Source organism: Oryzias latipes, chromosome 4 (assembly GCF_053564925.1).
Source record: "Oryzias latipes strain Hd-rR chromosome 4, Olatipes_Hd-rR_3.1".
NCBI lineage: Eukaryota > Metazoa > Chordata > Actinopteri > Beloniformes > Adrianichthyidae > Oryzias > Oryzias latipes.
Genome location: NC_136240.1, coordinates 18,538,096 through 18,551,420, shown reverse-complemented (window position 1 = coordinate 18,551,420; position 13,325 = coordinate 18,538,096). Strand labels below are relative to the sequence as shown.

At 38.3% G+C, this 13,325-nt stretch overlaps 1 protein-coding gene across 2 annotated transcripts in view; it reads left to right on the top strand.

The window, feature by feature from the left end:
* ror1 (receptor tyrosine kinase-like orphan receptor 1) overlaps nucleotides 1-13,325 on the top strand; it is a 114,369-nt gene that overhangs the window by 93,779 nt on the left and 7,265 nt on the right. For both annotated transcript variants that reach the window (XM_020702460.3, XM_078946621.1), the window contains 4 exons: nucleotides 8,402-8,529; nucleotides 9,912-10,229; nucleotides 10,343-10,588; nucleotides 10,807-11,018. In XM_020702460.3, coding sequence (XP_020558119.1) covers nucleotides 8,402-8,529; nucleotides 9,912-10,229; nucleotides 10,343-10,588; nucleotides 10,807-11,018 — 904 coding nt within the window. The remainder of the gene's footprint in view (nucleotides 1-8,401; nucleotides 8,530-9,911; nucleotides 10,230-10,342; nucleotides 10,589-10,806; nucleotides 11,019-13,325) is intronic.

Genomic DNA, 13,325 nt, shown 5'->3' with positions numbered 1-13,325 from the left:
AAAAGGAAGACGTTTATGGATCTATTTGTCTACAAGTGGGAGAATCAGAATGAGGCAAAGCAGGGAGCTTGTGGCCTGTCAAGTGTAGTTTCTACACAACAGCTACAATCTTTTTCAAACATCATTTTTTTGTCTGCCTCTGATTCACAATGACTTTGTATAAAGAAATAATCAGAAATGCAATTTTAAGCCTTTATTGTATTTATATATGTCCGTCATCATGAGAAAAATGGCACAAGAACATGTTAAAAATACCAAAAACACAATTTTCAGTGGAGTGGGTCTTTAATCTTTCAATTGGCAGAACCTGCTTTCCTGGTAAAATTCCCTGTTTCACCCGATACTTCACACATCTGGTAGCTAATTAGCTAGCTTGTGGAAAAATTGATCAAATGTTGCATGTACGGTAAAAAAAATTCAGATCAAGCTCTGAGTAGGAGTGAACCTTCTTTATCAACTTGCAGCATGATATTGAATATTGGTTGAAAGAATGTACTGCACTTGTATTTTTTAATCTTTTTTGTTTATGAAATACTCTGTAAATGGATAATTTAAACTGATTGTCTTCTCTTTGAAGTTGAAACTCATTAAATCATTTTAAAAAATACCAAAAGCTATAGATAGATAGATAGATAGATAGATAGATAGATAGATAGATAGATAGATAGATAGATAGATAGATAGATAGATAGATAGATAGATAGATAGATAGATAGAATTTATTCCAGACTCATGGTCCAATCAGTAAAAAGGAGTACACAGACCCACTACATTAAAAATACACAGTGTCAAGGATACACAGGTTGAGGTACAGTATATAGTTAATAAAAAAATAATTAGTTAAAAAAGGATAAGAATAAATACCAAGATAAAAAGATTACATATACATACCACACCATAAAAACATTAATTACAATGACAAATAAAAAGACAGTCCCTCCAGTGTTTGTCCTGAAAAATTTTACTTTGAGGATTTTTTTAAGCATAATATACCTCTTCAGAACCATCCCCAGTTTTCCTTTTGCTCTCCTCCTTTCTTAGTTCACCCTGAAACTCCTTCTGTCTGACAGAAGCCTCCATTGTTGCTGCCACTGAGGAGTAACATGAGGACCCAGAAGGCCTTCTGTTTCTCCATTGTATCTTAATGCAGCCCCTCAGTTGCCCCCACTCTGTCTCCATTCCCACTGTGGTCATGGGCCACTGGCAGCCACAGATCCCAGTCAACCTCAGCCTCTGGTGGCCATTTTGGCTGCAAGTCAGTAGGAACTGCCTGTGTGCTTGCTCTGTGCAACCACACAGGCAGTTCTCATCAAGAGCTTGAGATGTGATTGTGTGCACGGCAATGTAGAGGTCACCGAGTCATGACAGAGTTGAAAGAACTGAGCATTCACTTGTATGAGGGGAACACAGAAATTTGGTACGTTTTTCTACTGGACCATTTGTGACTGGAGTAATTAGAGGTATATTGATTGATCGATCAATTGATGCATTGCGTTGTATTCCTATGATTCAGGACAGATCTCTCTGTCTGAGGCAAGTTGTTAATCAAATCAAACTATACCATTAAAAAAATTGTTTCTTCCCCTCTTTCCTTATCCGTCCGGTCCAACACCAAAGATTTTCAAACATGATTGAAATTAATAAAGTTTGGCCTCAATTACAAAAGGGGTTTATTCAGACATACCTTTGGTTTGTCTGAAGATTAATAACCCCTCTTGTTAAAGTAAAATATGTCCAACACAAGAGGCCCTCAGCTCTCATCTGTCTGCCTAGCTGTTGGACAGGACAAGTAAAAAAAAAAAAAAAATTTGTTTTAAAATTAAAGAAGAATAAAAAATCGATCTTGGAAAATACCATTTGGATTGAGACATGGTAGGTTTATTTAACTTTAAAGTAAAAACTACCAAGTGTATCACAGCAGATACACGTGAAGGCAGCAAAAAATGATCAAGCCGTCATTCCAGTCCAATGTGTGGAAACACTGGAATTTTACAAAGACATGTGACCATACAGTGTGGTAGAATAGTCTAATTATGTTCTGTTTGGAGTACTTTGATGTGGAAAAACAATTTATTTACTTGTTTGTTTTTACACATTTAAATTACACTTGATTATCTAGCACGAAATACAAGTAATCTGGTTAACTTCACCTGCACTGCTTGAATTTTTGGCTAAATATGTCCTGGATCAAATTTAGGTCTGTGAATTGGATTGATTTGGATCAAATAAATATAAACCAATATAAATAGTGAATCGTATTGGCAACCACAAATTATGACATGGATCGAATTGTTAAAATGAATCCCTACACCCCTATTTCAGCCATGATGTCAGGCCTCCTGTCAGCATGCACAAAAACTGGCAGACCTGGGTTGCGGCGAGATGCTAGTGCACAAGCACCTGATGGAAGTTCTTCGTAGGAGATTGATGTTCACCTCTTGACCTTGTCTTTGCTCTCTGTTCTGTTTGGAGATGGTTTTGCGTCTTTCATTATTGAAGCACTTTTTAGAAGTAAATTTTAACATTGTGTTTCAACGTTGAGTTGTGTTTCTCATATTTGTATCAAACCATGATGTGATCAGTCCATATTTTGAAATGGTGAGCCATGTTGTTTATACTTCTTTTTACCTCTTGGAATCCAAATAATCCTGTCATTTTTAGAAGCTCTATTGCCATAAGGCAGGGGTGTCAAACTCATTCCGGCTGCCGCTGCTGCTGCGGTGGGGGTCTTGGGGTGGGGATGGCTGGGCACTCTCCCTCCTTCTTTTCACGTTCCACCATCCATTTTAGAAGAACATAAACACTCACCTGAGCAGGTGAAAGGTGTTAGCTCACCTTTGCACTAACAGTTTGCATGACTGAATGACTGAAATATTTCACACTAGTTGGTTTTAAGGCATAAGTATGCGTGTGAACACTATCTGTTTTGTGTACATGTCTACAGGTGGACATTTTTGCAGCTAGCAGGTGTGTTTATAACATTTGAGTGTGTGTGTGGACAGGCTCCGCCCTTTTTGTACTACATTTGAACCTTACCATAATGATTAACAACCAGTAAACTTGTTGCTTTATGCTGCTTTATGGTCTTATCCCCCTTCCCCTCCTATTATCACCCTCTTACCCCTCCTTCTCTCTAACGTCCCTCTCTCTTCTTCCCCTCTTTCCTTTTCCGTCCGGTCCAACAACAAAGATTTTCAAACATGATTGAAATTAATAAAGTTTGGCCTCAATTACAAAAGGGGTTTATTCAGTCATACCTTTGGTTTGTCTGAAGATTAATAACCCCTCTTGTTAAAGCAAAATATGTCCAACACAAGAGGCCCTCAGCTCTCATCTGTCTGCCCAGCTGTTGGACAGGACAAGTTAAAAAAAAAAAAAAAAAAAAACTCATTTTCACCAAGGGCCACATCAGCATAGTGGTTGTCCTCAAAGGGCCAGATATAACTTGTACATGTAACTAAATGTAATGAAAAATAAATGTAATCATGTCTTAATGTTAAAGAACTAATAATTTATTTATTATAACTTTTTAAAGTGACAATTACAGTTGCATAAAACCATGTTTGCTTGTTACTCGAGCATTAATCCTTTACATTTGATTCTTATATGGACAGTGTTTAAGTCCTAATGTATAGTTGCCCAATCCAATATTTCAAGTCCAATTCCCCCTAGATATGAATAAACACACACCAATTTTTATCTTTTATTTTAAGAAATTAAAAACTTTTCTGCTCTCTCGGGCCACATAAAATGACATGGAGGGCCACATTTGGCCCCGCGGGCCTTGAGTTTAACACATGTGCCATAAGGCAAAAAGTGATCGATTCACAGAAGAACCAGGCCACTCATTACATTTAAGTAATCAGCTGGCTTGACTCCTTGCAGCTGAAACTCATAAATCATTGCAGAATTTTCCTGAAGGCTCTTCCTTTTATACTTAGTCAAATGCAGGTGTTGGCTTTTTTTTTGGCTAACCCATGAAGACAAAAACATCTGACATGTCCATCAGAGTGAAAGGTTTGTCTGTTTTCTTTTAAAAAACACACGTTGGGTTTTGTCAGTGAAGAAAATCTCTTTTTGAAGTTATTTTTGTTTCAGAAAGAGATGGAAAAAGCCTCTAAGATCTGGCAGTGTTGTGAAGGAAACTGTTTCCAAAACAAAAGTCACAGCATTTGGGCTATCCCCAGTCGGGGTCCAGCAGTTGTGAGCTCATGCTGCCGCCAGCTCATCTCCTCTTCACTCAGCACCAACAGCAGCTTCTGGAAATGAAACCCTGAAATCTGAAATGTCATCAGGATTCACCCTTTTTTTCCCCTTGCTCCTAAATCCAATCCCTCTGCGTTTCCCTCCAACAAAGAGCATAGAGTTTCACATCCTTTAAAGCCCTAAACTCAAAGCAAACCTGTCATTGCAGCCCACACATAATTGATGGCGAAACGCACAAGCTTACATCCTCAAGATGTTTTCTATAACCAGAAGCTTAACCAAAGTTTAAAGGCTGAAGCAAGTTAATGAGAAGTTTTCTTTTTTTCTCTTAAATAACCAGGCTGAATGCTGCAGTAATATCACACAGCTTTAGATGTATTTGCAGTATTTAATACTCAGAGATTAAAGATTCAAATCTAACTTATTAACATATTTCTTCTCTTCAATCTGTTCAGCATGTTTTCCTTAAAACCTCTTTTTACTTTTTATTAATCTTCCTTTACTAGATTTAAATTCTAAAAGTAAAGTTTAAAAACAAAAACTTTCTGTTCAACTGCTTAAATGCTGTCCACTTTCGGAGAAAATCACATTGAAGCTCCTTGAGGTAAAGAGAGGTGGTGTCAGGATTTTGGCTGCTTCTGTGGATGAGGAAAAAGGGAGGCCTGACATTTTGATCCATTATGACCTATAAAAGAATCCGGTTGTTTTGGCTTTGATGCTAAATTCAGCCTCTCCTCAAACACGATCAAGTGCAGAGTTCACCTTGTCCATTGTACACGTGTTCTTTCCAACATTACATTTATCATCTAAAGTTAATCTTTGTCTCATGCATCAGAGCTGGACCTTTCTGTACTGATGCATCTGCTTTTAAAAGTTTGAAATACTTGAAAGGTTGGTCAAAGACAAAGACGGCCTGCTTCAGGTTTCTGTTTGAATTTGGGGGTGCAAGCTTTGACAGTTAACAGCGAAACACCTTACAGTAGTTTATGTAAAGACCATCAAACATTAAATTTAATATTTTTTTCTTTTTATCCAAACAAAAGAAAAAAAGATTCAGAGGAGTTCATGGAACTGTCACACATATCTCAACCCACAGTATGTAGACAGTTATGTAGACTTTTGCCTCCTCTTTTGGTTATGTTTTAGTACCTAAGTACCAAAGTTGGGCTTAGGTTTCAAAATGTTTGTTAATAAAACAGATATCAGAGGCAGTAACCAGATTCATAAATTTTTTTCTTTTTTTAGAACCCCCTAAAATGACCAGAGCCCCTCTTAAAAAAGTGCAATGCATTATATAAAAACAATACATTGATGACAATGATTTCTTCTTTTTGGCCTTTTTTACAAGCAGTAAGTTATTCCATACATTTTCTTTTTTCATTACACTGTCTTGATTATTTCTCATGTTTTGTTTCACAACTTTACATTTTTCACAGTTTATAATTTTTTATTCCCCCAGGTGGTTGACTGAGTGAGATTTCTGTAAATCTCTAGCTAAGAAGTGACATCAATGTAAGAAAACAGCAGTAAGAAAACAGCAGACCTAGATTTTACGACATGGTTGGTCTTGAAGAGGCTAGAGAACAGCTGGACATTGCTTCATTTTAAAGAACTACAAGACAAACTAGTTAAAAAAAAAAACTTGGGTGTGGTGAGAAATTCATTGCTTTCAAAACACTGGAAAGGGAAATCCAAAAGGTTGGACAATACTAAAAAAATTGTTTGAAAAATCCTATTGCATAAACAATTGCATAAACACTCCTTAAAAACTCCATAAAAAATCCAAGAAACCTTGATTGCAAAAGGTTAAAGCACATCAGAAAACAGCTTTTCTTGTAACTAAATGTTATAAAACATGAAGTAGAAGACTGGTGGTGTCGGCGTGTAAAATAGTGACCCAAACAACTATGCTCTGTTTACACAAAAAGCAACCACATTTGGCTTCCTCTACTTTGGACTGCCTTCTTAAAATCACAGACAATAAAACTGAAAAAACAAAATTGTAAAAACAACAGAACGTTTTTTGAGGCGTGTGCTCATATATTGTAATATTTGTAATCATCTTTCATTTGATGGAACAGAGTCAGTTGATTTGGGAAAATGGAAAATATAAAGAGATATGTTGGCCAGTTTGGACTGAACTGGTGTGTTTGAGGGCAGTCGAACCAGCCAGAGTTATAATTTACCCACAGGGAGCGGGCTGCATTGTGGTGGATCGTCTCCCTTGCCTTGTCATTTACTTGTCTGTGTGTGGCTCTGTGCCAGCCTCCATGTGTGTCCAGCGTTCTCTGTGAAAGCACCAGCCTCTGGACTCCCTGGACAAACTCCAGCTCTCATCCCTCATCCTGTGTTTGTGTGTGCATTTTCTCATGCTCTAGTTGTTGTTGTTTTTTTTCATATTCTGGCTTACCATCTTCAGAATGATAACAACCTAATCATTTATCCCACAACTTATTCATCTGTACTCACAGTGGTAGCTTATTATTTTACTGGATCTTCCCACCAGTGCTTAAATGCTAGCTTGTATTTTCACCAAAACAGATGAAGGAAAATGATTCAATGTTGCATCAGTTTGTGGCTGGTTGAACTGCAAGCACACCACAACTTGAACTAATTGTTAATTGTTGTTACCAACACTAATCCTTACATTGGATGGGATATATATATATATATATATATATATATATATATATATATATATATATATATATATATATATATATATATTACGGAAAAGATCTGCTTCAACCTGCATATTAAGTTGTAAAAGACGTTCCTGTGGAACTGGCAGTAAGAAGACCACTTTTTATAGCCCTGTGTGTGTTCATGTGTCTGGAAAGCACATTTAGATGTGCACAGTCAGGAGTAAGGGGGAACTGACCTTGGCCCCTCAGTCACTTAACACTCTTCAGAGAAAGGGAACCTCATGACCCCTGACTCACACCAAACATGCACAGCCTTGAAGTCACCGAAGCCTGGTGCTTTTGTAAGTGCTCTTTGGGGTGTTGTGTCCATTTGGACACTTGTGCTTGAAGATTTGAAACTATGTTTTCAAACCACACACTTCACAATTTTGTAAATCGGTTTTACACCTAAAGTTATGGCAATATCTGTCTTTCCCACCCTAATATGTACCTTGCAATCTCGGCATCAGTTAAAAAAAAAGTATCAAATATCAGTAAAAGTACAAAGACTTGAAGCACTGTGTTCAATCACAAAAATGTAGAACCATGGGATCAACAGCGGCTTACAAAAATGGAAAAGCGGTTATTGACATGCGGTTTCCAGTGTATCATTATTTCAAATGGAACACAATTACAGTCAAGATGATTAATGAGGATCGTTGTTTCAGATTTAGGGAATCAAAGCTGGAGACTGCATCCATTTCAAAATTTAATGCTTTTCACAAAAGCTTATACAGCCTGGTCACTTTTAAAGCCAGTGCTTCTGTTTGCCATTACTCTAGCAGCGATGTCATAGGAATGAGATGGTACTTTACGTCAGCTGGTAATATGAGTGTATTTGTGCAGCGGCATCACGTGTTCCCCTGTACTATTTATTGTGGTTTTGCTTGGTTTTAAAGCCTCCATATGGCTCAACTTAAAGCACAGGACAGAGTGATCTCATGCTGAGCTAATAGACGCTTGTGTGCGTGTGATTTGTGTGCCCAGGCATTTATATATAGAATAAGATAGGTGAGAGACACGAGGAGTGACACAGAGGGATGTTGCAGGTTTAAAAAGGGTCAATTGACAATAAAATGTCTTAAACAATGAAGAAATGTCAACAATTATGAAAACAGCCTTTGCATGTGTTTCATATTGATGCTCATGTTGACAAGAAAAAAACTTGGGGACCAATCAAATTCTTGCTCTGAATGTGGTTTACATGTGTGCTATGAGCAGCATCTGTATTTTAGATCTTTGTCTTTGACCCTATTTGAGTTATCTGAAGCCAAGCAAATGCAGCAGCTAAGAAACAGCATTTCTGTCAACAAACATCAAATGCAACACTTTTTTTGTGTGTTAAACATGTACTGACCTCTAGAGGTGTTTCTGGGCACTGCACCACCTGCCTTGATTTCATAGGACCCATCCTCTCATCTGCTTCTCATGGAAAACCCTTGGTTCATAAAAGTGTGGATGAATTTAAATGTGCATTCAGTTTTTTTTTGGGGTCTTTTTTTTTCTCTCAGGGATGACTTTGATGAAGACGGCTTCTGTCAGCCATACAGAGGCATCGCCTGTGCACGCTTCATCGGTAATCGCAGCATCTTTGTGGACTCGCTGCAGATGCAGGGTGAGATAGAGACCCAGATCACAGGTGAGAACTATGTGCAGTAGGTTTTCTGAATTTATTATATCATTTAAACTAATTGGACACGGCAATAAGCATCCGTAATGTACAGTTTTATGAGGAGCTATAGATTGTGCCTAACTATGTAGTTACACTTTAGTGTTTTATGTGATTTTGTTTCAGCTGGATCATGCCAAAAAGGAAAAGGCTGCTAATTTCTTCACATCTCATTGAATTACTGATTTTTTTTGGAAATATTTTTTTGATTAAGTTTTTTGGTTTATTAAGACCTAAATTTAAAAGTTCAACAATTTGTGAGACATGTTTACGTAAAGCCTGCTTTAATGTTTTATCCTTTATCTGTAATTCATGCAAAGCCCACTCATCCACACAGGACCCAGCACTCAAACATCCATCTTTAAAAAATCATTCAAATTCCTACTTTCTTTTTGCTGTTTCCAAATTTTAAATATCAAAAGTCCATTGCGGACTTTTTTTTTTAACTTCTTACAATACAAAAGTAAAAAAAAAAAAAAATCCTGAAAGACAGAGACGTCCGATTAAATCTCTAATTACTAATTAATTTGTACCAAAAAATGAAATCAGGGTCAGCATGGGACATGCTGGACTTCAAAGGAAGTAGTTCAGCAGGCGGTCTGCTCAGTATGGAGCTCATGTCTTTATAGTTCTCTAAACATCTGCTTCTGTGTTTTTTTATTTTTTTGCACGTCCTCAGAGGTCAGGTTATTATGCATTTTATTGATTACTTCCCTGCAGTTCTGTTTGTTTCCTGTAAAAAGAAAGAAAGAAAGAAAGATCCCTGTGAACTTGGACTCTAATCTAAAACATCTAGGAGGAGCGATTCTTAGGATTTATGCAGCCTTAGAATAATAATAAAAGTCTTACAGTAGGACTATAGATCTTAACTGTTAAAGCCAAGGTATCCACATTCAGATTCTTATATTTAATGTCACCTTTATTGAGTTTTATGATCATTTTATTTAAGCAGCATGTGCTGCATGAATGGTTGGGAGATGGCCAGCTTCACTTATCCACTTTTTAGTTGCCTGTCTTCTCTTTCACCCGGCACGATGATGCTGTACCAATAATGACAACCTCAAGAAAACACATGTTTGCAATAACTGTACAGCTTTCAGTCATATATTTGAAGCTTTAGTATTCACTTTTTTTTTCTTTGAATCCATCTTGTATGTAGAAGAAAAACAAAGACAGATTATTTTGTGAAAGCCTGACCTCATAGGTTTTCTTTTTCTTTTTCTTTTTCTTTCTTCATAGTTTTTCTTTTTCTAAGACTCTTCAATGACTTTCTCTAGAAAATTATATTCAAGGGAATAAAAAGTTCCCTTTGTCATTTTAACACTAAACCTATTTTCCTTTCCCTTTAACAGCTGCTTTCACCATGATTGGGACGTCCAATCAGCTCTCCGACCGGTGCTCCCAGTTTGCCATCCCCTCCCTCTGCCACTTTGCCTTCCCTACATGTGACCGCAGCTCGGGCTCCGACAAGCCCAGGGACCTTTGCAAGGATGAATGTGAGATCTTGGAGAATGACTTATGCAAGACTGAGTACATAATCGCACGATCCAACCCACATATACTAAAGAGACTGAAACTGCCCAACTGCGAGGAACTGGCTGCGTCGGACAGTCCAGAGGCCGCCAACTGTTTAAGGATAGGGATCCCCATGCCAGAACCCATTAATAAGAGTAAGAATCATTTTCCTGTTGACTCTGTTAATGAAACTGTCTGACATCTGCACTATAAGGTGTTTAAGCAGGTGATGCTGACAAACTAAACACCTGACCGTATCATTCCACAGACCACAAATGTTACAACAGCAGTGGGGTGGACTACAGAGGGACGGTCAGCGTGACCAAGTCAGGGCGTCAGTGTCAGCCGTGGAACTCTCAGTACCCTCACAGCCACACCTACCTGGCTGTCCGCTACCCGGAGCTCAACGGGGGTCACTCATACTGCCGCAACCCAGGGAACAAACACGAAGCCCCATGGTGCTTCACACTGGACGAAGGGGTCCGCATGGAGCTCTGTGATATTTCCATCTGTGGTGAGATTCAAAAAATATTGTTGTATAAATATTGTTCTGTTTTGATTCAAAATTGTCTCTAAACCAGACCCTTCATGCGGCAAATTTTCAGCACAGGTTTAACTTCTTTATTCTTCATTAATAAGGGATGTTGGTTTAGTTTTTGTTATGTTTTACTATATGGAGCTAGAACACTGGCAGTATGATTTTTCAATTAAATACAATTCTTGCCTCCACAGACCATAACGAAAAGGCGAGTGGCAACATGGAGATCTTGTACATCCTGGTTCCCAGTGTTGCCATTCCCTTAGCCATCGCTTTGCTCTTCTTCTTTATTTGCGTGTGCCGCAACAACCAGATGTCCGCCAGGCCCCCTGCACCACGTCAGCCCAAATTAGTTCGAGGACAAAACCTTGAGATATCAGTGCTCAATACTGCATACAAATCAAAGGTTTGTATTCTTTACACTGAAATACAAGCAGCAGGTTTGAATTTAAAGATCAAGTACATAACTCTTTAAGACCTAAAAAATACAATCATATTCTTTGAGTTTTTAACAGGTTCTTGTGGCATTTTTCTCATGAGGGAAGAGGTATTTAAAGAAAATTAAGATTAAAATTGTGTTTCTGAGTATTTCTATTTTCAAATTGTTGTGAATCGGGAATAGACAAATAAATGCTGTTTGAAAAAGCTTGCAGTTGTTACCGACAAACTACAATCTGATGGCCACAAGCTCCCTGCTCTGCTCCATTCTGATGCGTCCACTTGGAGACAAATAGATCCATGAACGTCTTTGCTTTCCTCGTCTGAACTGGTATCTGGCTCAAAACCGTATAGCTGGTAGCTCCAGTATTGCTTACCATTTTTGTTCCACCAGTAACGTTAGGTTGAGGTTGTGAGGGGCTGTAAGCTAGTGGGAGAGAGTGTAAACAAAGGAATGTTGGGACATGAGCACAATCTTACTCCCCGCCAACAGTTTCACCCACAACTCCGAAGCGAATTTTGGATGAACTCCTGCCACTCTGCAGAAAATATGTTCTAGAAAACAACACAGATTTTTGATTTTTGCCAAAAAATGACATAATTACAATTGAAAGACCACTGGGAACACTGTAGATTTTTTAAAAAAATGATTGGAGTGGGACTTTAGCATTCACTGGTCAGGTACCTCTCTGTGGTTTATTTTATCTTTGAAGCACCGGGAAGACAACCCCAAGATGAAATAATCCTGATGCTTTTGGTTAAAATCCTGTTTTAGTGTCGGCCCATTTTACTTAATAAACTGTGTTTAGACTGGCATGTCACTCTGCTCTTTCGTTTACTGACTCTCAATGACCTTTTTGCTGTTTGTCAGTGTAAGTCCTGAGAGCAGACCAGAGGAGTCAAAACACTGGCACAGCCCCCCATGTGTTAACTGGGATATGTCGCAGCATGCAGCTGAGTGTTTGAAGTGACCTGTCTAAGGCAACGCTTAAGATCTTTTTTATCAGATCCCAGCAGCAGCAGAAATGTTTAACTGCAGCTCAACTGTTTGTTTCTCCCCCACTTTCTTTTTACCACAATGTCCTGCTGTCACCTGATCCATCTTTTTAAGCCATTCCTCTTGTGTCTCTCTTTGTTTTTGCCTCTTTATCCTTGTCGCACCTTCTTCCCTGCCTGTATCATATCTCCTTAGAGGTTCTTCTTTTAGTCATGCTCATCACATGTTGTCTTTTTACTCGTCACTTGGCTGTGCAATTATGAAGACAACAACCTTAAAAGTGCTGTGGATTAAATTACGGTACTTGTAGCAACTTAGACAAAAACAATAAGACCCCAGAATTAATTTTTTTTTAACTGCCCATCTGACCTCAAGAGAGTCTGTCTCCACAGCTCTTAGATGTTCACATATAAAGAGGCAAATAACGTTTTTTTGGGAAGGACAACCATGAAATTGTAGGATTTCACAGCTGATTTGAAATGGTCTTTAAAAACAAAGAGATCCAAGCATATCAAACTACACAAGCTTCTGTTCTAAGACTGAAAAAGCCTTTACAGACATATTTCTCAGTTCACTTTCAGTTCCTCTACAGGACTCCATATCCGAGCCACCTATGAGATAATCCAAAATAAATGAAAATACCCAGTCTTTTAAAAGTCATGTAATAAGCCATTAATTCTTGTATATTTATGTTTTAGGTTTCCAATTCATCTCTTTCTTCCTGATTGCCATTTTTCTAAAACTTTGTCTGGGCTACAGATTAGACTACTACCCAGAAGGCTTTTCTTCAGGGTCACGGAGGGGCCACAGCCTGTAACAATCCATTCAGACTCAAATGTGTACACACACACTTGCAAACCTGCTGTGGTGTGAAGAGGATCTAAGGGTTTTTGGGCGTGGGGAGGAAAGGAGTGAAACAAGCCTATAACTAAAAACATCTGTGGTTCTCATAATGTTCAGCACATATTACACTCCTCCCCCCCCCCCCCCCCGAGTGTTCATCTATGCGTGTGTGCGTCCTGCTCACACAGGAATTTCATTATCCATCTCAGTGTTCCAGGAATCAAAGGATCTTTGCCAACATCCCCTCACGTTCTTACCTTTTTTCTGTGACACACACATTCAGATATCTGTTACAAATTACTGTTGCGGGTGTAAAAAATGCAGAAATAAAATGTTAGTTCAATAACTGGTTCAAGAGAGGGTCAAACTCCACTCTGTTTCATGGATCATTTAATCAGCACATATGTTGATCTACTGAGCTTTAAAATAATATTA